Source organism: Phoxinus phoxinus (genome assembly GCF_949152265.1).
Source record: "Phoxinus phoxinus genome assembly, chromosome: 6".
In the NCBI taxonomy this organism is placed as follows: Eukaryota; Metazoa; Chordata; class Actinopteri; order Cypriniformes; family Leuciscidae; genus Phoxinus; species Phoxinus phoxinus.
The window spans coordinates 27,616,374-27,641,160 of NC_136881.1; the positions used below are offsets into that span (position 1 = coordinate 27,616,374).

At 37.7% G+C, this 24,787-nt stretch overlaps 2 protein-coding genes across 6 annotated transcripts in view; one reads left to right on the forward strand and one right to left on the reverse strand.

Annotated features, from left to right (window-relative positions):
- arhgap10 (Rho GTPase activating protein 10) overlaps positions 1-4,963 on the forward strand; it is a 71,178-nt gene extending 66,215 nt beyond the window's left edge. Inside the window, exons 22-23 of one of the 2 annotated variants that reach the window (XM_079615784.1) lie at positions 2,241-2,332; positions 3,581-4,963. In XM_079615784.1, the coding sequence (XP_079471910.1) occupies positions 2,241-2,332; positions 3,581-3,588 (100 nt within the window). In that variant the 3' untranslated portion in view covers positions 3,589-4,963. The remainder of the gene's footprint in view (positions 1-2,240; positions 2,333-3,580) is intronic. The other variant, XM_079615783.1, reaches the window with a different exon arrangement.
- A 15,148-nt stretch (positions 4,964-20,111) lies between these two features.
- The window catches only part of nr3c2 (nuclear receptor subfamily 3, group C, member 2), an 83,701-nt gene continuing 79,025 nt past the window's right edge, over positions 20,112-24,787 (reverse strand). For all 4 annotated transcript variants that reach the window (XM_079615779.1, XM_079615776.1, XM_079615777.1 and 1 more), the window contains one exon: positions 20,112-24,509. In XM_079615779.1, coding sequence (XP_079471905.1) covers positions 24,354-24,509 — 156 coding nt within the window. In that variant the 3' untranslated portion in view covers positions 20,112-24,353. The remainder of the gene's footprint in view (positions 24,510-24,787) is intronic.

The following is a 24,787-nucleotide window of genomic DNA, read 5'->3' on the forward strand; positions in this document are numbered from 1 at the left end:
TCTCTCTCTCTCTCTCTCTCTCTCTCTCTCTCTCTCTCTCTCTCTCTCTCTCTCTCTCTCTCTCTCTCTCTCTCTCTCTCTCTCTCTCTCTCTCTCTCTCTCTCTCTCTCTCTCTCTCTCTCTCTCTCTCTCTCTCTCTCTCTCTCTCTCTCTCTCAATTCAATTCAATTCAATTCAGAAAGCTTTATTGGCATGACAAAAATACATCTTGTATTGCCAAAGCATCAATACAACATAGAAAATGATTTAGTACAGAAAATAATTAATTTTAAATAAATGTAAAATAAATAAATGGTAGAACACTATGAACATTTCAGAAATCTGTGAAAAGTTAGAATTCTGTGTGTGTGTGTGTGTGTGTGTGTGTGTGTGTGTGTGTGTGTGTGTGTGTGTGTGTGTGTGTGTGTGAGCGCATCACTGATTGGTCGTCAACTCTCTCTTTTTGTGACAAGCATCAATGTATCTTGCCGCTAGTATGATACAGTCTCTTTTTTCTCCTAATAGATGTTGAAATTGTGTTTTTTTGTTTAGTTTGATGAAGTTAGGGTAGAGTATTTCAAATTTAGTGTAAAAAGTCCCTCTAATGTCCTCATAGTTGGGACAGCTGGTGAGGAAGTGTTGCTCTGTCTCCACTTCTCCCTGGTCACAGTGCGGGCAGATGCGGCTCTCTCTGGGCAGCCAGTGCTGTCTGTATCTGCCCGTCTCTACACTCAGTGTGTGATTGCTCAGTCTGTACCTCGTCATCATTCTTCTGAGTTTACAGTCTTTCACTGTACTCAGGTATTCTGCGGGTGTGTAGTCTCTATTTAGGGCCAAATAACATTCAAGTTTACTTTGTTTTTTTGTTGTTTCAGTCCAATAGGTCAGGTAATTCTCCTGTTGTGCTTTTATAATTTGGTTGGGCCGGATTGTGTGGTTGAGGGTGTCCGTGTCCTGAGGCTGATCACTGTGATTCGTGTGTGTGTGTGTGTGGAGCCTCAGGACCAGCTGAAGCAGGGGGCTCTTCTCACTGTTCATCTCATGGCTTTTAAGGGCTTTAAAATGATAAGAGTTGGGGTCACTCATTTTTAGATGTTTCCAAAATTTGCAGGCTCGTTTCTCCACGTGTATTAGTAGAGGGTACTGGCCTAATTCTGCCCTGCATGCGTTGTTCGGTGTGTTCCTCTGGACTCTCAGGATACTCTTACAGAACTCGGCATGCAGGGTTTCAATCGGATTTTTGTCCCATTTGTCAAATTGGTGATTTAGGAGAGGACCCCAAACTTCACTGCCATATAATGCAATTCTCTCTCTCTCTCTCTCTCCTCTGCTTTCTCAGCTCTATTTGTGACTCTACACCTGTACACACAAATGCACACACACGCACATACTTTCTCTCAGTCTCACACTTTCCAGGCAGGGGCCATTGCAATGATCTATAGTTCTGATCCAGACACAAAGATGCATTAACTTTCCATCGTATAAAATGAATGATGCCCAATGGCAGGTGATCAGACTCATTCAATTTAAAGTATTTTAATCTGTTAAAAAGCTGTTGTAAAAAAAATGACTGACCTTCAGGAATGACGTCTTTGTTTTGTTGCAGTTGTATAGAGCACATTTTCGTTAGACCTCCTGCTGTAAACTTTCTGGATTCTGGGTGTCTGCCTGGGTCGTATATTAACTTTAGGGCACGTTGTTTGGAGACGATATATAAAACATTCTGCAGACTACTAGTGAAGAGAGATCACATTGTTGCTATATCTTCTTCAGTAACCGCACATTGTTTCTAATAAATGGTTATATTTAATAAAATCTCGAGTCATTACGTTTTTGGAAACATAAAAGTCTTTCATGATTTAAATGACTAAAATTGCTCTTTGTGAGTACAATTACAATTTGTATTTTATAAGGTTATTGAAATATGTCAATATGAAATAAGCCATTGAAATGCATTAGAAGGTGTGGAAACGGTTCTCTGCATGCTCCAACTTTTTGAGTAATAAATGGCAGGATAGGCCTGGATGCTGCCCACACTTGCTTGAGATTTTTGAATCATATCTACTCTTTGATGTCTATCATACTTCTCAACTTCTTCAAAGCTCAGCTCTGGGATTTTTACGAACAGACGTTAATCACGCCGACTTCTTTCATTGATAACTTCGGCTGAGTCCACTTTACAGCTAGTTGGAAAGTCGTGTCCTAATCCCCACCCTTCCGTATAGCGAGAGGTCCACTAACTGATTGCCTCCATTTTTCAGTGTCACCCTCATGAAAGCCAAGGCTGTGTACCCCTGTGAGGCTGAACACGATTCCGAACTCTCTTTCCAGGTTGGCGCAATCTTCCATGACGGTAAGTGTTAACGTTATCACTGCCACAGGCACTCACCCGAATCCACAGACATATTGGATTTGGCGGGTCCTACCAGAACAAAAAAAAAAAAAAAATCCTGATCTTATATCAGCATAGGTGAAGGGAGGAAAGTGGGACAGGGGTGTAGCATCCCCTAAAATCAATTCACAAAGAACGAGACAGGGCTAGAATGACACGAGGAAATGAAGGCCTTAATCACTATCAGAGCTCCTGTTTTCTGAAACCATTATCTCAACTACTTCAGCCGAAGCCTCTCAGCAGTCTTGCTGAATTTGACATTCATTTGAGATGATTTTGAGCCAAATCAATGGTCTCCCAGTCAATCAACTAGTGAACAAAGTGATATTTTTTGTTAATTCGCTCCCCAAATTATATGACAGATTGCATAAGTAACATTTTGTTAAATGTATTAAAAGTTTGTAAAAAATTAAATAATATTTAACCAGATAAATAATATTGCTCAACGTTTTTTTAAACCAGCAAAAACATTGGTTGTCAAATTATGGGCATAAAACATGAAAACCAAGAAAGGCAAAAAAACGTCTTATACTCTTGCTTCCTGCAATAAAAGAATGAAAATATTGGATATCATTTTTAATTGTCTATTTTTCAGCCTCTAGTCAATTTGTATAATTTGTGATTGTAAATGTGATGTTGCTAGCACAGCATCCGCATGTTCCTGTGTTCATCATTTTTGTGTTTTTCACTATTTTTCTGTCGTTCACTTGGACTTCATTCACACTCCATTATTCTTCAGAGTGTTCTAATACATTACATGTATTGGAATGATAGGTTGTCCTTCGACAAATCATAGTAACTAACTGTACGGGCATCCCGCTGTTTGTTCATGCAGGCCTGCACACGTTACCGGTCAATTGTTCAGTATTTCTTTGCCAGTATTTCCTGGCTTGTGTCTAATTCAGCATTCAGCATCTTTAGTATGCAGTGATAATTAACATTCACAGTTATTAGTATCCTAAGTTTAGACACAGACTTTAAAATTATTCCCAGAGCCTCGGTACCTTTGGTTTAAGTCATCGCTGCTCTCATCTAAGAAAAAAAAAATAATAATAACAATATAAGTTTATTTTTTTAAATCCACCCATTATTCACAAATCTCCCACCTCTTCTTGTTTATTAATCACTTTTGCTATTAATAATTAAATACATTTTTCAACTCCATTTACCATATTTTCCCATTTCCCTTTTTTTTTCTCCCCAAATTAGCACAGTAAATGCTGAAAAATCAATCTTCATCAGCGCCTGGCTGTATCTCTTTATTATTTGTATGTAAACTTCCCTAACTCCTACCCATTGTGGTGTAGTTGACAGCCATCAGCCATGCTAACCATCCACATAAGAAATGTCTTCCATCCGATGAGCAATTCTTGCTTGTCTGACGTGCAATGTGACAGAAGAGCTGCAGTAAGACTTTTACCTGTGTGTCCGTGGTTTTGCTCTGCAGTGACACTCTCCAGGGAGCCCGGATGGCTGGAGGGTGTGCTGGAGGGAAAGCGAGGACTCATCCCTGAAAACTATGTGGAGATACTGTAACTCCGAAAAAGAAAACCCCTCTTACTTCTCTATACATGGTATCCATGGTCTCGGCGGCTCTTTCACAATGGCACTGCTTGTCGCTCCTCCATCCTTCTTCACACTAAAGACATTGAGAGAGTATATACTGTATCCAAAAACACAGATGTTGCTAGCACAAGAGTTAAGTTCAAGTATAAGCTAAGAAGTGCTATATACATATAAAGAGCCTGCACTTTTAAAGTTTGGAAATTGTATATAGTTTTGTCTGGGAGAGTATTCGTACAGTACATCATTGTGACCGTTTGTGTTGTCTTCTTTTAAAATGCATGTCTCATGATTTTAGTAAAGTAGTTTGAGTTGTTCTGCATTAGTTTACGCAATACTCAAATATACATTGAATATCTTTTCTATTTAATATTATCAAGTTGCATTTTGGGGGCATATATGAGGGGGTAAATATGAGGAAACGTGTCGAGTTATAAAAGTGCAGTGATCATCATCACTTTGAAATAAACTGTTTGGCTTCTTGGAACACTTACTAGACAAAACTATTGAATATTGAAATTGATATGTGATATATGCGTTCGCATCAAAGTGCCTTAAATTTATGCATGGAATGTGTGACGCTGTTCAACAACTCGAACAGAGCAACCTTTTTTTTGCTATTCTAATACATAGGTTATAATGTTATGTTGAAGAACAGAGAAAATAACCCATACAATGACTTCAAATTAAATATTGCCAAGACTTACATCGGTGTTGTGTACATAGAATTATGTTTGTTCAAGGACACTTAAAAGCAAAGCACTTTCCCTCTTTTAAGTGGTTAAAAGTTTTAAAGACATCACTCACACAAAGACCTTTAAAATGGCAGGACTTCACTGATGTTTAATGAGACCATTTTCATTTTTCTAAGAGCTCTTGTTCCAAGGGTTCATTTTTGTGACTGATTGTAACAGCGGTTATTTAAGACAGTGATTTATGACCTCTGCAAAGGTCTTGGCATTGATGTAATTTTTGTGATGTTGACTCTCTTGTTGATCAATGTTAAATAAATAAAGTGTTTTATTCTTATATCTTGGTTTTTATTTCTATTTATATGCCAAACTGTGTCTATAAATAATGTAAGCCATATGCTGCGCACTCTCTGGACCCCCTAATGTGCTTTCTGGAAAATAAATGAAAACATTTGTTTAATGAAAAATAAAGTAAGATTGTGTGTAGTTTATTAATGTCAATTAACTTAATTGCGTGGATGTGCTCTCATCAAGGTTTAAAAGACTGTCTTTTTTTTTTAGGCTTCTGCTGAAAAACATTAGCTAGAATAAATTCAAAACTATTACTGTCTTCTCATTGTTTAATATGAATTTTGCCCACTTTCACACATGAACCCCGTTAAATTCCAGTAAAAATAGCTGTATATATTTTCTGGTAAATGTACCACATTTGCTGTTCACACATGCAGTGTCTTTCCATCATTTATCTGTATTGCTACCATTTACACAACAGCACCGAAATGCCTTTAACACTTGCTGATGCATTTGCCGGAAATCCATTTGGAAAAAGAAGCTATTTCGTTTCAGTTAAGGTTGGTTATGTTTCGTTAACACATTTTGTTTTAGTATCTGTCCCATTTAATGACATTTATTTCCACAATATATGTAAAGATGACTCCTTGGATGTTGTGATTCTTACGATCTTTGTGATTTGCATAGATAGTGTCACCAAGTGTCGAATCACTTTCGACATATATTCAATGATTTTCTGTTGTATGTAAATTAACTGTTGTCTATTGCATTTAGAGTATACTGGCTTATTCTCTCGTCTACACACTTCTAGCCCTGGAGCTGCAGCTTTTACATTGAACCTCTCCCCATTAAGTGGATTAAATCCTCATTTCCTAGCAGATTTGGACTGCCTCCTCATATATTGGGCTTGAACTGTAGCACACTGCAGTCTATGTCCTTACCCTACACTGGATGGAGTGCTTGAAAACAAGCTATTTGAAATAAAAATAGACTTTTGTTGGAGCCACAGTGCAGCGGTTAGCACACACACACTGTGATTGGAGTTTCTGGGTCTGGCTTAGGTTATTTCCTGTTCCTGTTCCCGTTCCTTTTCATGATCGTACACACATGATATGTGGACATTTCCTGCAGCACAACCGTAGTTAGTTTAAGTGCACTTTAAGGGATTTTCGAGGTTCTTGATTCTGTCAACATAAAACTGTATCCACATCTCATTTTACTTCTGTAATATGATAGATTATTTAGTCAAACAGTATATTTAAAAGTGTAATCAAAAAATGTAAACTGTCATCATTTATAGTACACCCTCATGTTGTTCCAAACTATTTTATTTATTCTGTGGAGAACAGAATATATTAATAAAATATATTATAAAGAATGTTTGTTTCCGATACAATGGGACATATGTGTATATATATATATATATATATATATATATATATATATATATATATATATATATATATATATATATATATATATATAAAAAAAATATAAGGTAAAAAAGGTTTACTTAAAGGGGTGTGCATAAGACTGACATGACATCTTCATAATCATGACATGACATATGAGGTTTTATGCATGTTTATGACAACTGTCATGAAGTGTCATTCAATTATGACATCTTTAATGCAAATATGACATTGTTTGAGATGTCTTTGTTATGACACCTTGACATTACTAAGACAACACATCCTGTCATAAATATGTCATACACATAACATAGCAGATTAATTATCAAAACGTAAGAAACCACTTAGCTTTATGGGTTAACATTACATTAAACTGTCAGATGGTTGGTTTTGACAGTTAATAACTTGGTTATGGTTATAGCATTTTAATGACAAATTTAATTTGTACCACTGTAGTTGAGGTAAAAAAAAAATATTCATGACACTGTTATAATGGCCTCATGACAGCCAATGTCAAAACCAACCACATGACAGTTTAATGTAATGTTAACCCATAAAGCTAAGTGGTTTCTTAAGTTTGATAATTAATCTGCTGTGTCATGTTTATGACATATTTATGTCAATTTATGTTGTCTTGGTAATGTCAAGGTGTCATTACCAAGACACTGACAGGTTATGATGTATTGGTTTATGTCAAGGTGTCATAACAAAGACATCTCAAACAATGTCATATTTGCATTAAAAATGTCATAATTGAGCGAATGACACTCAATGACAGTTGTCATAAACGTGCATTAAACCTCCTTCATATTCATGACATGTGTCATGTCATGATTATGAAGGTGTCATGTCAGTTTTATGCACACCCCTTCAAGTAAAGTGTTACCAAATAGGAATATCTTATTTTGTGTTCCAGAAGAAAGTCATACAGGTTTGGAACAAATACTGAACAAACCTAAATTTCAAATCGGCAATAAAATCGGTTTCATAAATGTTGTTTCTTATGCTAAAAAATAAATATGACCATGTGCAGTCCTAAGCACACGTCTCTGGTTTCTATGAGAACCAGAGCTTCTAACAGCAGCTTCAGTGATGAGATAACTTTACTCATTTGCAATTGGCTCTTTTATTTGGAAGGCGGGACTTTCTAGAGCCGCCATATTGCGTGTTGCAATTTCTTCCATTCAGCAAGAGCACTGCCTTGGTGTATATATTGCCTACACGTCTTTGGATTGAATCCAATCTGATTTCGCATTCTGAAAGATCTGTTTATTTTAACCGTAAACATTGCAATCTGATTCACATATCCGTTTGCATGTGCATTACATGCATTCCAAACAAAACAGCGCATATTGTCGTGTTCAGAATCGCGATAATGTCACCGGAGCTATCACAAGTATAATTGTCATTTTTGCCATGATGACATCTTATCAAAATTTAGTAAATATTCTGAAAATAGTCCGATTTAAGGGTTCGCATGCTTTTTTACATCCCTTTCAATCGGATCAAAATTGAATTCAGATCGAGCTCAATATTAACATTTGACGTGTTAACAATACTTGAAGGCTTTTCAGTTTTATTGAGCCATTAATATTGGTTGTATGTAAATGTAGCTATTGACAAATGTAAATTGAGTTACGAACAGTTAATGTTTGGGTAAACTATCCCTTCACTGAGAAAAAGATGAACTGATTGGATTCTGAAAAGTGATCTCTTTATGCCAGGTGGTTGAGTGAAGGGGTCAAAAAATAAGAGTTCTTGGTAACATCACCCAAAAATATAAGTCATTTCAGAGGAAGATAAAAGATTACCAACTAATTTTTTGTCTTTGAAATTATGTGCACTGAAACACACAAAAAGCAAACCGGGTAATTTCTTGTAGAGTGGAGTATAGTCACAGCCTCTGTCTAATTAGCTTACAAAGCACCTCCGGACTTTGCCGTGTGTGTGTGCGTGTTGTCACACTTCAGTGCACTGTACACATCATTAGCGCGCAAATGTCTTCCAGACTGCTGTGAGATGTGTGCCCCTGAATGGGTGTGTTTGAGTACCACGTATTACATAATTATCATGACATGGCGGAGTCACAGACATCCAATAACTAATAGAGCAGATGATAGGACGAGACATGGGAGCGGGCTAAAAATAGGCGATGTGTCGAAGAGCCGGGTGGTTACATAATCAGATGAGCCCGAGCTAATGAGATGGGCAAACTCACCCTCCTGCCATCCCTGTCCGCTTCATCTCACTTTCTCACCCTCTGGCTTTTTTTTTTTTTTGCTTTTTTTTCTCCTTCTGTGTTTCCCTTTCACTTCTGTTTCCTTGGATGCCGTTTAACCACAAAGTTACCCATCTGTCCATTTTTATTTTGTGCATGGTCCTGAGACCAAATCACTATTTGAACCGTGTTGCCTGTTCCGCTGTCTCTCTGCCTTTAAAGAGTGCGATGGCGCAGTGCAGCACTGCATCTGATCTCAGATGTAGATGATGCTGTGTACTTTTGGTATTATCCACCAAACTCTGAATGTTTTCATTTCGTTTCCTCCGGCGCATTCGGTTTGCGGCCAGCATCTCCTCCCTCCCCAGTGTTATGTACTGTACAGTAAAAGATACTACACTTTCTTTGTGCTCTTTAAGAATGCTGCCCTGGATGCAGCTATGTATGAAATATAAGAAATATAAACTGTTATGTGTTTGTATCTCGGATGGATGAGACAAAGGAGGTGGGACATTGAAAAACAAAACTGAAAAGGATTGAATGTCTGCGAGCAGAGAATCTGGGGCACAGAAGCCGCCATGTGTGAAGCCACAGCCCTGAAATCTGCCTGATCCAATAGATTCTGTTTATCTGGCAGGACTACACAGCTTGCGCTATTGGCAATCTGGGAGAGATTTGGAGTGGGCTGCGGATTTGCGCAAAAGAGCAAAAGTAATACTGTCTACTCTCACAGTCTGGCAAACAAGCACATTTTTTAGATCGGGCTTCTAACGAGGTTAATGGCGAATTTTCTCTCTGGGGACGTGGAGGTGTTACATTGTTAATGCTCATGTTCTTTGTCAGAAGATCTTGCTCTCTCGTGCTGTTTTCCGAGGATTTTTTCCATCACTGCTGCACCAGTAAATACAGACGAGACTTGCTGTTTTCCTACTCGTATTACATATTACCATAATTACTTACTGCCTCATTCATGCTCACTTCCCCAGGAGAAATATAATTTTCTAATACTGAAATCTGCCACAGAGGTTTGAATTATGATTTGGTCACTCAAACTTACTCTCCTGTTTTAGTGTGTGTTCTCTCTCACTCGCTCTCTGTCTCTGTTTTCCACTGGGCTTTGCCACATACAGTATCCAGGTTTTTTTCTTCTTCATCCATTCCCTTTTCTTCCTAGTGCTGCTGTTTCTTTCCACTCACTTAACACCCACTCAGATGTCTGCAGCATCCCATGATATAATTCAATTTCTTTCTACTGTTATCCACAACATTTAACCTCTAAATATCTAAAACATCTAGAAGAAAGTACAGTAACACATAAAAATGAGATTAAATTCATTTACATGAGTTAATGCATTAGACCTCATCAACTAGCAATGAACAATACGTTTTCAGCATTTTAAGGTCACCATAAAATCTAAATTGTCAATAGCGCTTTTGGCTTTTTAGATACACGGTATAAGGGAGTAAGTTCTTAATTTACTTTGTATTTTCCCATTTGTTGCGAGCTAAGTGTGGTTATTTACTCACTTTAACTTATTTTTTTGTGACAGTAATTGTTACTTTAATTGGGTCCCTTAAGCTTTGACTGTATTAAAATACGCAATAATGAATTGGGATTTTAGTATTTTGCTTATGTTACTAAAGTATTTAATAATACCCCTTTTTTATCTCAAATTAATAAACTGAAAAAACCCGGTATCCTGAACAGATCAAGTTTCAGGTGGTTTCAAAATGTAAAATAAAGTAACGGTTATATAAATAATCAATATGAATGTTACAAATTCACAGATCAATCTCAAAAGATCAATTACAACCTTTCAAGTCTTCAGTAAAAAGAGCATGTTTCACCTCACCATTGTTAGATGTCCATCGATCGCGGTGATTTCCTCTGAAAAGCACTCCCATTAACTTAGTCAACCCCAAGACACAATCCACTCTTCCTCAACCCTCATCTGCAGTATCATAAGGAGATCTTTTCCTTGCCATTCTACTTTTCAACTACTTGTGCATACATGCCTGGTAAGGCACATTTAACCTTACACACTCAGACTCTGAGGATTCTGAGGAAGTGGTTTTGGGGTGTGTTTTGTCTAAGTTGTGTTTTCTTGCCTTCTCAGGTGAGGCAATGGGTAAGAGGGGATCACAATGAATGACCTCGACTCCTCCTTTACCACGTTTAGGTTCTACCTTATGCACTGGCAAGTTGGCCGTTTTGTCAACCACAACATATTGCACAGAACTCCATCAACTCTGAAGTTTGCATTTTCCCTCTCAGTCCCAGATTCTTTAGCAACACTCTATCACCATTCTCCAAGATCTGGAATTTCACTCTTTTGTCAAATGCTTTCTTGTTTCTTTGGTGCACTTTGTTCTAAGCTTTTGAGGCTAGTTGATAAGCTTATTTTAGATATCTTTTCAGGTTGGCAACATACTGAGAATGTTGCCTTTCCTCTGTTCCTGTTTAAAAACATAGATCAACAGGCAGTCTTGCTTCCCTCCTGAACTTTATGTAGTGGGGAGAGCACCTTGTATCATCACATTTTGTGATGCCAGATACCCTGCATGCTGACTCCACTGATGCATTTTCTCACTTGCCAAGGTTCCCAACATTGAGAGCAAGGTACGATTAAACCTCTCGGGCTGAGCGTCACCTTGAGGATGATGCCGTATGGAGAGGTAAGTGATTTGCGGATCCCATGCCCTTGATCGGAATGGATTCTTGCCTGGGCGTACCCTAGAAAATTGATCTGTGACCACCAAGATGTTACTTATTCCATTGGAGTCAGACTCAACTGAGAGGAAATCTATGCAGATTAGATCCATCAATCCATTGCTGGTAGTTTGGTGCAAAGGAGCTGCTTTATTGCACAGTGTTTTGCGAGTAATGCACTCTAAAGCCCTGCACAGGCCTCAAATCTTGAAAAACACAAGCTGCATGCAACATAGCACAAGACAAAATATAACAAGCAAGCATGAGGCCGATGTAAACATGAACCGTGTGCTACACAAAGCACAACAACACACGCGGACAGAAGAGCGTACTGCCCTAGCGAACTCGAAACCGCACGCTCACACAACAATACAGAGCGCACGTGAACGAGCAAATATTCATTCCTTGCTCTCACAACAGATTACAAACACACAGAGCGTGAATGTCCGAATACCGGCACAAAACCGAAACCAAACTAGTCCGAGGTGCTGGGATCCAAACACCACGCTCCACACACAAAACACCTCACATGGACAGAAGAGCTCACACAAGACAATACAGTAGAGTCAGGGCTCTGTCACAAAACCAAGAATAAACTAGACCGAAGTGACAGAGCCCTGACAGAGATGCTCAGGCCCTAGAACGGCCCTTGTCTGACAGCTTATCAGAATTCTCAGCCGAGTCCGACTGGAGCCCATGTTTTGTTTTGTTTTTTATCCTCCCCCATTACACAGCCTATACTGTTGCAGCCATTAAAATATTTGTTTTGTTTTTAATGGCAAAGTAGTTATATTTTTTGTCGTTTCTTTATTAGGTCAATTAAAAAAAAAAAAAAACAGTTTGGAGCATTTTTTGTTTGTAAAATGTTTGTTTTGTAAAAAAAAAACAATCGGCCAGCAGCCAACAGCATTAACCATAGGCTTGATCAATTTAGCCTTTCAAATCAACACTTGACTTGCCCTCAATAAAATCCATAGATATAAAACATGTCAGGCATATCACAATGTTAGTTTAAATCACCACCACAGTAAAAAGGCATTTTTGATAAGCTGAGGCAGGCTGCTCTGCTGATCGCAACGGCACTCGGAAATGAAAAGGGCTAAAATCAAGGCTTCACCACAGCACATGGCCATTCTTATTTCCAAGAGTTTCCCACAGTTAGACTAATGAAAAAAGTCAAATCCAAAACGAGACAGCCTCCTAACAGAAGAACGGTCTCTTACCGATCATTGTGAGAGAAAAAGCACAGCATCCGCAGTGGAAGGTTTCAATCCAGGGCCTTTTACACCTAGAAAATGCATGAAGTGACTAGGTATAAAACTGTGCTGAAATCACGCTCGCTGCTACTGAGATATTCCAGACCTTCGAGAATGGGAATGGTGTATTATGGGACTGAGAGGGAAAATGCAAACTTCAGAGTCGATTGAGTTCTGTGCAATATGTTGTGGTTGACAAAACGTCCAACTCACCAGAGTATAAGGTAAAACCATTTATTTTGATCACCTCATACCCATTGGAAAGTCTGTGAGAATGCTGGAGAGTCCCGGTGATGCATCACCTGAAAAGGCAAGAAAACATTAAAACTTGACAAAACACACCCGCAATTCACTTACCTGAGTTGACAGAATCCTCAGAGTCTGAGTGTGTAAGGTTCAATGTCCCGAAGCGCGAGCATAGGGGCTTAAATAAGGCTGCCCCGTCGGGCTTGGGCTGAAATGCAGGGCTCTACTGCACTCCCTACAATTCATGATGTATTGTTTAACCTCACAAGCCATTTTACTACCAGAGATCTGTGGTTATTTCTAAGGCCAGAATACCCATGTTTATTGTGTTACAGAGACAGGATGAGCTGGGAAACTTAATCTCCAGTGGGTATTTTACGGTTTCACTAAACCAAACCTTTCATCATAAGCCTATTCTCCTCACGTTTCATGAGCCACAACTCAGAATTCACTTTCACATCGGTAGGCCATGTCCCTTGCTTCAACGCTTCAACGGCCATGGATTTCTGCTCCAAGAAGTCACATTTCAGTTGAACAGGGAAAGCATACACATTAGGAATGCACTCAAGTGAGGCTCCTTGTTGTTCAACATACCTAGGTGATTTGTTGAGCTTTAGGTCAATATGAACTCCCTGGCGTATGGACCTTTGGTCTCAGACATACTTTGCCAACCCACCAAAGAACTGTGTTCTCCTCTTCTGCCAGGTTTCGGGACAGCAAATCTGCATCAGTATTGTTCTTGCCTGGCCAGTACAGCACATCAAAATCGTAGGTGACAGTCATAAGGCAGTCAGCCAATGATGTCCAGTGGCACTGAGTGATAAAAATGTATGTAAGTGAATTATCACTATGTGCAGTGATATAGGTAATCGTGGAATTCCCCCATTTCAAGACAAGAAATCCCAACTGGTGGATAGGATATCTCTGCTCTGAATTGCTTCATTTTCTACTGGCAATTGCCATAGGTTGCAGACCGGAAGAATGCTCCTGATATAATACAGCATAATTGCCCTTTTAGACGGGCATCTATATGTAAGATGTAGGATTTGTTGGGGTCTACAAAAGCTAGGACTGTCATCTGTCTTCGAATGGCTCAGATTGTTTCAGGTAGAGTAGGTTTTGGATTTATCTTTGTCCAATTTTTTACCTCGCTGGGTAGGTGTGTAACCCTTTGTGAGCTCAGTAAGAGGTTGGACAATTGCAGCGTAGTTTGGTTTGAACCTACGGTAATACCCACAGAAGCCAAGAAAAGATCTCAAGGTCTTAAGGTTCGTAGGCTGTGGCCAGGCGCTGATTGCCTTGACCTTGTCAGGATCTGTTGCAATGCCTTCAGCAGATACTATATGTCCATACTTTACTTTGGTCTGGCACTGTTTGAGCATTAAGTGTGCGATAGTCTGTGCACATTCTTTCGCTTCCCTTTTTCTAGGCATAGGGGCTTCGTGATTTCTTGATGATGCTGACTTTCATAAACTCCTGAATACATCTTCGAACATCATCAATACCTGTGGGAGCCAAACGCTTGGAACGCTCATGAAAGGGTCTAGAATCATATTGCCGAATATATTGTTCCACTCATTTCACCATACCTACATCCCACTTGTGTAGAGAGAACACAGAAGCTCTTTCCGACAATGTCGGCTTAAATCTCTGTTTCCATGTCTCGGGAATAGAAGAGTCTCCAAAGTTAATTTTGGTTTTAATCTCTCATCTTTATCTTTGAGGCTAGGGATAACGGATCTGTTGGATGTAAGTGACCCACAACTGTTCCTACCGGAATCACTGTGTCCTTCAAAGATTAATTATGCATCAGTAGCAGGAAATGGTTGACATCCATTTCAGAATGTGGCACTAACATGAGGTGTAGTAACACTCTTATTAGCACGGTAACAAGATCAGCAGTTTAAGACATTACATTTAACACAAGAAATTATTTTAAGAAAGATACGTTTTAAGAGAGTGAGATGATTAATTTTTGTAGCAATATATGCACTTTATAAGACCTGACCTGAACGAACCATCAATAATTAATTTAACCCTTCTATCGTTTCTAAGGTGGGGTTATTACATTTTATATCAATGAACAAGTTCAGCTAGAATCTGGAAGCGCACTTGCTTTTGTTGTTGTTGTTGTCTTTGATTCGCTAACGGTCGTGTCTGGAGTATTGGGACGCCAATCACGTTCAGGAGTGTCAGTGGATAAATGTCTCATGGCTGAAGTTTGACATTTTAGGCAAGCAAACTGTAAAGTCAATGACTGAAGCTTTGCGGCAAAAAAATCTAATTTAAAAAACAAGACTCTAAATGGAAAAGAAAAGAAACTAAGTAAAAGAAAGAAAAGTAAATTAAACAAGAGTAGTTAGATGACTTGCAAGAAGCTGTTCAGTCTTAACCCATTTTCAGGTCTGATCTCAACTCTTTCTCGTCATCTTGTCTTCTCGTCTTAAACTGAGGTGTTTGCCCAACCCTTCGGAGGAGTTCTGACCAATTAGACATTGTCTTTAGTTCAGGGTGTTACTGTTTCTCCTCCCCTCACATTACATGGTTACATGGTCTCTTAACTTTCCTGCTCTAGCAGAGTACAATTCAGACATGATTTATATAAAACATCTATAATACACCAAGTACAATACATTTTACACAGATTTGATTCATACAATAATTTGAAAAATGAGAAATCAATCACGCACATACTGTAAGACACACTTCCAATCAACCATTCAATAATTATAAGGAATTGCATGTGTAACCCCTTTAAATTAAGGCAGTTTACAGACTCTTAATTTGAAACAAATGTAACTAGTTCTACTATTTCTCCATCACGAGTGAAATAGAGAGGTGCAGTTATAACAATACTTTGTAGACCAAAACGCGGAAGCGAGTTTTCTTCCGGTTTCATCGTATACCGAAGTCAATGGGTTTTTGGTTAAATGGCTGAAAAAAGGTCTGTGGTGAACACAAGCTCAAGACACTTTCACGTTTTATTCTACGACATAAAATACATCAATATTACCCCACTCATGATTTTTTTTAAGCTGTTACGTGTCTTGAAAAAGGCGGTTAATAACAAGTGGCTGAATGGGACAGAGGCTGTCGGGGAGATCACGCCGAACAGGTTAGCTCAGTCTGCTTACAGCCTCGTTATGCTTATAACTGTGCTCTTATAAAATATGTTAACTCAAACGTTCTAGTAAAATGTTTTTAGATAAAAACTGAAAGAGTTGTCGGAAGCTTAGTGGTGGTGACGTTGAATTCGTGGGACCGTGGTGTTTATTTTTTTTATAGCCTACTTTTAGCTTTTTACTTCTGGCGACTGCATTTAGGCAAAATTCATAAAAGTTGTGTTCATCTGTGATAATTATCTTTGTTCCTCCATTGTTGCTCTGTAATCGCTCATATGTGTTAAATTAATGCTTTACGATAAGAAATATGATTGATAACTAACTAATGATAAATATTGAAATATGTTTTGACAAAGAGATAACGGATAGTTTTGTCATAAAACCAATCAACTTTCACATGCTAGTTAATGTGGATCGGTTCATGCAAATGCAGCGATTTTGTGACAGTTTGATATTGTTAATCAAGGATTATTTGTTGGCGTATGTATTACATTCAGTTGTGACGATGTCATAAGTTGCCCTGCGTGTTTGGTTTATATTTTTTGCATAAATGTTTGTTTGTTTCTCATTGTTTGGTTAAATATGAGTTTGGTAACTTTCTAGTCTAAGGTGCACATTAGACAGATGACAAAAGACACCAAGAGTTGTATTTCTTTATTTTCTTTATTTATAGTTTACATTATATTACATTATATTTACAACTATATTAGTTTATATCCCCATTTTCAAAATGTACTTTCTGGGTTCATGGCTGCAGCATGCTTCCTGTTCCTCATTGCATGCCATTCCAAGGAATTATGGGTATAGGCATCGTCTATTTCCCAGTGTGAGCAGGGGGTCATTGTTTCATTGTTTATTTTGATATGTAGAAATGTATTGTTTATTATTTGTATGTTTTTCCTTGTAAAATTTATGTTTATGTATTTTGAATAGTATTTTCATTTAAGTTTATATATGTATTATGTATGTGTACATATTATTTCAATTCCCTATTATTATGAAATGGTTGAACCTTTCAGTATAAAATAATTTATTTTGTCTGTTCGAGTCAGTTCTGGTGAGGGACCTCCGTGAGGAGGGTCACCTTTAGTGTCTTTGTTTATGTTATTTTTTGATTTGTTATTCTTTTTCTGAAGTCAATACAAATTTGAATAGACTGCAAGCAGTGTCCCCTGCCTTTGCTCTGGCCTTGTCCCCACACAGATGTTGCTCTGTTTAATGTTGATCAGGTGGGTATATTCTCCTAGGATTTTCTTTATAGAATAAGTTATGCAGTTGAAGAAAGAAAAGAGAAAGAATTGAAATGTCATGTTATTCATATCTGTTGTCAATTCAGATTAAGTGAATGAGTGATAAGGTCTCTGCATAATGCAGTTTTTTTTATTTTTTTATGCATTCTTATTGAGTCGACCTTGGACGAGTGAACAGCGAGCCAACAGTGTCTAATTGATGTCGCAACGCATCTTTCTCTGGAGCGAATTCAGATACAGATAAGAGATTACAACACACCATACACTTAGGATACCTTGAGTGATACAGAGTTAAACTACCTGGGTAGTAAATCTTTCTTATGTCACGTGACTACTTCTACTTCTTTTATTTTTCTATTATTCTATTTTTTTATATATATATTAAATAAGGATCCAATTTTACATAAAGGACAAACAAGAACAGACTTTCTGAACTGAACTCATACCAACATGCCTGATTGTATTTCCTCTTAGTCCAATTGACTATGTTTGCAAACTATGAACTTGTTTTCATTTGATGGTACCAATACAATACATTTTCTTCTTTCACAAGTCTCAAATCATCCTTACAAACTTAGACGTTCAGTATAGTCTCATGCTACTGTGCCCATTCATCCTGATCTGCTCATTTAGAACCCCACACTAGAATGTTAAAACGGGTTACACATGATTTGTGTGATCCAGGCATAAAAGTCTATAGGCTATGTTTTAGACATGATATAGAATAAGTATAAGCTTTCCTGTAGCTCAAAAAGTAGAGCATTGGCGCGTGCAACGCCAAGAACTGATAATAAATGTGTACCTTGAAATGCAATGTAAGATGCTTTGGATAAAATCATTTGCCAAATGCATAAATGTAAATCCGTCTAGCATTGTTCTGTAATGATCTGATGCATTTTGACATGTAAAGGCAGTCTCTGTGGTTTTTAAGAGATTTCAGTCCTGCGTTTAAGAGCTCAGGTCAAACAGGTCGTTGAAAAGACGCTCTGTTTTTGATCTCTGTCTTTGGGGTCAAACAAGACTCAAGATGATTGGTTCTGCCTAAAATGTAATATATTAGCCACGTTTCCATTACCCTTCAAATTGTGCAAATTGAAATTGCGATTTGAAAATACGTTTAATGGAAACATGTAAATTTCGCTTAATGGAAACACGTCAATTTCGCAAACACTCCCATTTATCACAAAAAAGTTTTTACGCTCGTATGAGGTGCTTTTTCAGGCCATTTGAAAAAGGAATATTTAGCAAAACTGCAATGGAAACAGTTTTTGTGCATTTACAGGTCACCTGACGTAGATGACGCGGTGTGTTTGGACAGAATACGAGACAGAGCTCTTTATTAAATTCATAAAAGACAAAAGAATTACAGGAATACTGGATTCTAAACCTCAAAGAAATGCCACAATCAAGACCTCGAAGCAGATATGAGGGAGAAACACTCACAAGTACAAGTGTCTTTCCTTGCCATTAATGTGTGGATAACACGCCTACGTCTCCTTCGATTAATAATAATAATGGCTATGATTTTTGGAATGACTTATCGTGGGAGGAAACATTTCCATTTTAATCACATAACATCGGTTAATGGAAACGGCGTAATTTCGCAATCGTTTTTTTTTTGTCGACATTTAGAAAAAAAAAAAATTAGCAAACTGCGTGATATACATTGCTGAAATATATTACATGGACACAGTCACCTCTGATAACAGATAACTCTAAATTGTAATCTGGATACATGCATTTTATGTAAAGCTATTTTGAAACGGTGTATTGTGAAAAGTGTTACACAAATAAGTGTGAATTGAATTGATTGTGAATCAAGATGTGTCCTCTCCGAAACAATATGTCTTGTTAAAGTTGACATCTTACTGTAAATGCTTGTTCTCTAGTTGGGATTATATTTTACAAGTGTTCTCTGTCTTGCATGTAGAAGAGTCAGTTAGGTTCAAAACTGAATGGTGCCCAATTGACAAATCATCTGATTTAGCGTCCTGAGTGTTGATTTGGAATTTGGCTCTTTTTTACAGTCTGGAGGAGTCATTTCTGTTTGATTCACTCTCAGTTACTACATAGACGCTTGAAAAGCTTAGTCTTGGTGTCCAAATTAACTGGTTTTTGGTCTGGGCTACATGGTCATGGATAGATCAAAGCTAAGACTGAAAGTGTTTCCTGAGCCCCTGTGATTTCGGCAGGGAATTCAATGTCTACATCACACAACTGGAAGCCCCAAATGGCCAATCCTGAAATGAGGTAAATGGGAACCTCTGACAGATACTATTTGTACCAGGCTTCGAAGGTGATGGTTACTTGCGAGCCACGGTCTAGTAAGGCATCACATGCCTATCTGTTGACTTGCAGCTGGACAGCAGACATTGTGCCAACCAACCCTTCTGGAATTTGCCTTTGTTTTTGTATGTCTACTGCACTCCTCTTGACTGAAGAGTCAGTTGTGCTGGCCTTTGGCTCAGGTGAAAGCAAGTCTCTGCCTTTTGCTTTTTTCAGTGACTGGATTAATCTTTGAATGACTTTGGCTTGATTTTCAGAATTTCTGCATTTTAGCAGCGAAGTGTCCACTTTCTCCACAGTGGTAGGAGTAATATTAATTCGCATCACTGGACATAGTCGGCTTATATACCCGGGAAAATCTCTGGAAGTCTCCACAGGTAAGGAGGCAACAGGAGCAATGTTTTTTTACTTTGATCTTTCCTCTGTAATCTTCTAAACTGTTTGTTTTTCTTTTCTTTCTTTTTTTCCCAGTACTGTCACTTGAGGGTCATGACAACTTTTTAATGTTTTAGCTTTCATGACTGGACCTGCAAACACCTCTACTTCTCTCACAGCTCCGTGAGGGGTAGATGCCATGTAGAAAGTATGTCAACAAGAGTAAGTTTGAAACGCAAAAAAAAAAACTGCTGTCTGTTTCAGAAAAATGCCTGAAATTTATTACAAAATGTACAACATTTCACATATTGACCTTTTGTAAATAGTCCACTTTTTCAGTCTTCTTGGGTATATACCTGTACACTGGAGTGCTCAAACTCTTTCTTATCATATTATCAAACTAAACCTAAGTGTAAAACACTTCACAATAAGTTAGTGCCCCACTAGCCAATTCTTTTGGCATATTTTTATACAGTAATTTACATACAGTAGTTGTTTGAGAATCAGTGGAAGTTAGTGAGTGGCTACTGGAAAAGTACTTTCTGACAAGATCCATTGTGTCTGAAATTCTCACCGGGAGTTGCAGTTTTAAAAAAATCACAAATGCAATACAAAAGTATAAACTTTGCAAATTGCCCTTAAGTTAATTCTGAACAGATGACCAGACTGTGTAGAATCGATAGACTTCGATTTCAAATATATCAAAACTCAAATACACTTGCTAATGCACTTGAAATACTTAACTTGCTTGATGAACATTAGCAGATGCTCTAAAGCCGAAATCGAATACATTTGTGTAGTTCTACATACACTGAAATTTACAGTAGAATTAACACCAATTCCTGAAAGAAAGAGAGCACAGAAATTAATTGTTAACAGGTTTATTGGAATCCCTTGATGTTTCTGCAAACACAGTTATGGCAAGATTTGCAACAAGATATACAGTTTAGAGGAACTAATTGCATCTGACTTTTGCTCATGTAGAATATTTCTGTACTGAGGAGATTTGCTAACAAGTATTGTACAAAGCACTGATTTAAAAAAAGGGGAAAAAAAATCAAATATGAACAGGAAATGCTCTTTTGTCACAAAAGAGATATGGCTTTGTCACTTCAAACAAATGTATAGCACACAGGTTCAGGTTTATCCCCCAAAAAGAAAATCAAAATCCATTAACACATGAGTGTTAATGTTCAAACACAAAATGAGATCTGTGGATTTTCACTAGTAAGCTGCATTTTATTCTGTTTCAACATATTGGTTACCTTGACCATGCTTTGCCCTTATTTTGCACAAAGGTGCTGCTTGGTGGTAATGTGATTTGTACAAATGCATAGTTTTACATGTTAGACTCCCCAAAAACACATCTAAAATGCCTTATGTAGACTGTCAAAGCTGAAGTAACAAGCAACCCAAAAGCATCCAGTGGATCCACACTAACTTTTAGTATTTCAAGCTTCATCATTTGGTGATGGAGTAACGCAAATTGCAAGCATGCTGGAACAAGCATGGCATTCTATATTCTCTTTAAGTTTCTGATAGACATCTGAATTCATATCAGGCTCTTCAGTTGTGCTCCCTGCCCTAGTTCTGTCTTTCTTACATAAATGTTGATTTTTTTTTTATTGTATACTCTTTTAAAAATTCCATATATTTTTCATATACTGTATAAATAATAATAGTACAGAGCATTGCTAGTTCACAAGAAATCAATAACTTGTGAGACACAGATGGGGAAAAAAAAACTTTTATAACAGTGCAAAACTAAATAGTTAATGTTTAATGTTTTCTTGCTTTGTTTGATTTTCATGAATATATTTACTTTAAAAAATTGTTTTGGCAACCACAAGTACTTTTCCTTTTAGCATAATGTACGTTTTTTTGTTTGGTTGTTTTTTTGCTTTTAGATTTGTAGGCGAAGCGATGGGTAAAGAAAACACAAAAACATACAATTAGTTCACATTACTACAGACCAAAATGACAAGTTTAAAGTTAGTGACATTCAGGGAGTAAACAAGTCTCTCTTGCTGTGAAAAGTAAATAAATGATGTGAAAAATAAAATAAAAATGTGTATCCATCATGCTCTCTGGGTCTTGCTCTGGATTCTGATTGACAATGGTCAGTCAGTAACTGTTAAGGGGGGACATGTGACATCCCGATGGCCGACAAATATTTAATATAGAAATGTTCCATACAACTCAACATAATAATTCTCTGATTTATTTACAATAGATACTGTAAAATGGTAACTTTTGTGAGAAAAAAGGCACAAGTTTCCCTTCTTAAATACACTGTAAACGTCTTTTCAAAAAGCATGCATAAACATTTCACTGTACAAAAGATCTCATATACTCTTTTTAGACAAATTACTAATATATTGTGTCCAGCAAAATAGAATCTCTCAAAAATACTTCACATCCTATGAGCCTTGTAACATCTATTCTTTTATATCTATATATCTGTGTATTTAAAAAAGGGAAAGGTTGAGGGATTTGGGGGGTGGGGGGGAGAGACTACTGTAAATACCTTTGCAACATCTAGTTTGAGGTCCATCAAAAACTTTCAACATACAGTGTATTGACAGGTCGGTGAAATAGGATTTGCCTGGGTACCACAGATTGATTGATTTGTTCTTTTTGAACTATTATAATTTTTGTCCTCCAACAGTCGCTTACCACCAACCAGCTACATCACAAAGGCAAACATCAAAAGTTCTTGGAACTTTCCAGTTAACAAACCTTCCATACTGACCCCCACCCCCCCACCCAAAGCACATTACATAACCAACACAATAGCAGAACATCTAATATACCAATGATCACATTATCGTGTCTGTGCAAATCAAAATCAGCCAATAGCATCATACTAATCCTATCACAGAGAAAACCAACAATGCCCTCTCAAAAATGAAGCTTTCTTGTGGATTTAGGAAATTTGAGAGAAACAGAAAAACAAACACACACACAAATGCACAAAACGCACACAAACCATCATTGTCCTCAGACTCACAGCATTACAGAATAAGCGGTACCTCTTTTGATTCCATCAGTAGCACAGTGGGGTTATGAAACATGAAACAGTGGTCCAAATTCCTTTTTTTTTAAAGATATAATTCACTCAAGTACTCTCAAGTCGACTGGTATTTTCCCAAAATAGCCAGGTTTTAATTGCAAGGTGGTTTAAATCAGAAACTTCCTATGTACAACGTTTGAAAAATATGCCTACAAGCCACAATTATAATCATAAGATACACGTATATTGTGTTTATGAGCAGGTTACTGTTATTGTTGTTTACTAATATGAAAGCTGTATGCTTCAAAAAAGCTGATTATTCACATACTGTATCTAACTGTACATGTGCTGCTACTGAAAATCGTCTACTTTTTACGTTAAGAAAACAGAAGCACCTTGTTAGAAAATGGCTTCTAGCTGGATTGATTCTTTGAAAGAAAACAAAAACTTTACAATCGTATAAAATGCCTTTCTCCTCTGGAACTGTACATTAGTACTGTGTTTTCCTTAACGTCAAAAGGGAGCTGGTTTAGTAACAGCTTGGGTACAATTTACTAAATTCGCTACAGTCCTAGCTCGCACACAACATGTGGCATGTGTGTCTGCGTGATCTTCATTTTTTTTTTACAAGACGAGCCATAATATTTGCTGTATTGCAAATGTAAAAAAAAAAATTATCCTATCCAATAGCATTTTTGTCGAGCTGCCATTTTTCAGCTTATCAATTATCGGGCCACCACAGCACTCCATCAGCGTGGCCAGTTCTCTCCATGTAAACACTTCAAGTCATCAAAATATACATTGATGCCATTTTTGCAGATAAATTTAGATTTGATTCTTTCTACAATAACTTGTATGCACCAATTAGTCACAATTCAGCTTAATTTATTGTATTGTAGCCCTTGATTATGTCCTTTCTCATTTCGTCGTTGCAAACACCCCAATTTAATCTTCTGTTTCTTGAAAGTGACACGGTTGTGGACATATTTCTGTCTTAACCAGCTAGAACGAGCAGTTTTGTTACTGAATCTCTCATTTTATGAGCGCCAAAATTTGAGAGAGTTACATGAGAATGCAATGGCATTTACTGGCAGATTGACAGGTCTGGGAGTCAAGGATATGTCTAGTATGTGGGCCCATATTAGTGTGTGTGTGTGTGTGTGTGTGTGTGTGTGTGTGTGTGTGTGTGTGTGTGTGTGTGTGTGTGTGTGTGTGTGTGTGTGTGTGATGTATTCACATGTGACTGTGCACTATAGCTTTACCAAAGAATATGGCTTCATATCCATATAGAACATTGTCAGCATTGTCTTTGGGGGTAAGAAACGCTCAGTCACATGAAATATGAGTTCTTCTCCGTTGGCCGGGTACAGAGATCACTCTTTGCCTTCCCTCACTACGCAAGCCTTATATGGCTTTAAACCAAGCATCACGTTACGCCTTGCTTTGTGCATAGCGGGCTTGCTCTTTTTCGCTCTCTGAGGGCTGGGAGTCCTCTTGTTTTTCCTCTCATTTGATCCTTCATTTTCCCCTCCTTTTGCAAGCTTTCAGTCATTTCTTGTGAAAGTAGAGGGTGTTTGTTAGGCCTGACTCCACCTTTGGTATCTGGTCACTGATAATTTCCACCAACATCTCGGGAAACTCGACTTTTAGAGCCTGGGATTCACGGAAAGTGTAGAAACAAAAGTCCAACAGGCTCCCCACAAGCTGTAAAGAGAGAGAGAGGGGACACTTCAGTCAAGGGAACTGTCATATTTAATTCAGTGCTTATCATTAATGTTCTGGTGAAACATGAGTCTGGGTAAACATGTATTGATGTTTTAGAAAAGAAAAGACAGTATAGCGGCTGAGCTCATTTGTGGATGCTCCGTCTAACTGACCAAAGCGCTTTTAGGCAGAACTTGTTTCTCTTCATCTTACAAATTAATAAATCAACACTGCTGTCAAGTGTTCTTCGCCCTCAAGTGCAATTCAAAACGTGTTTC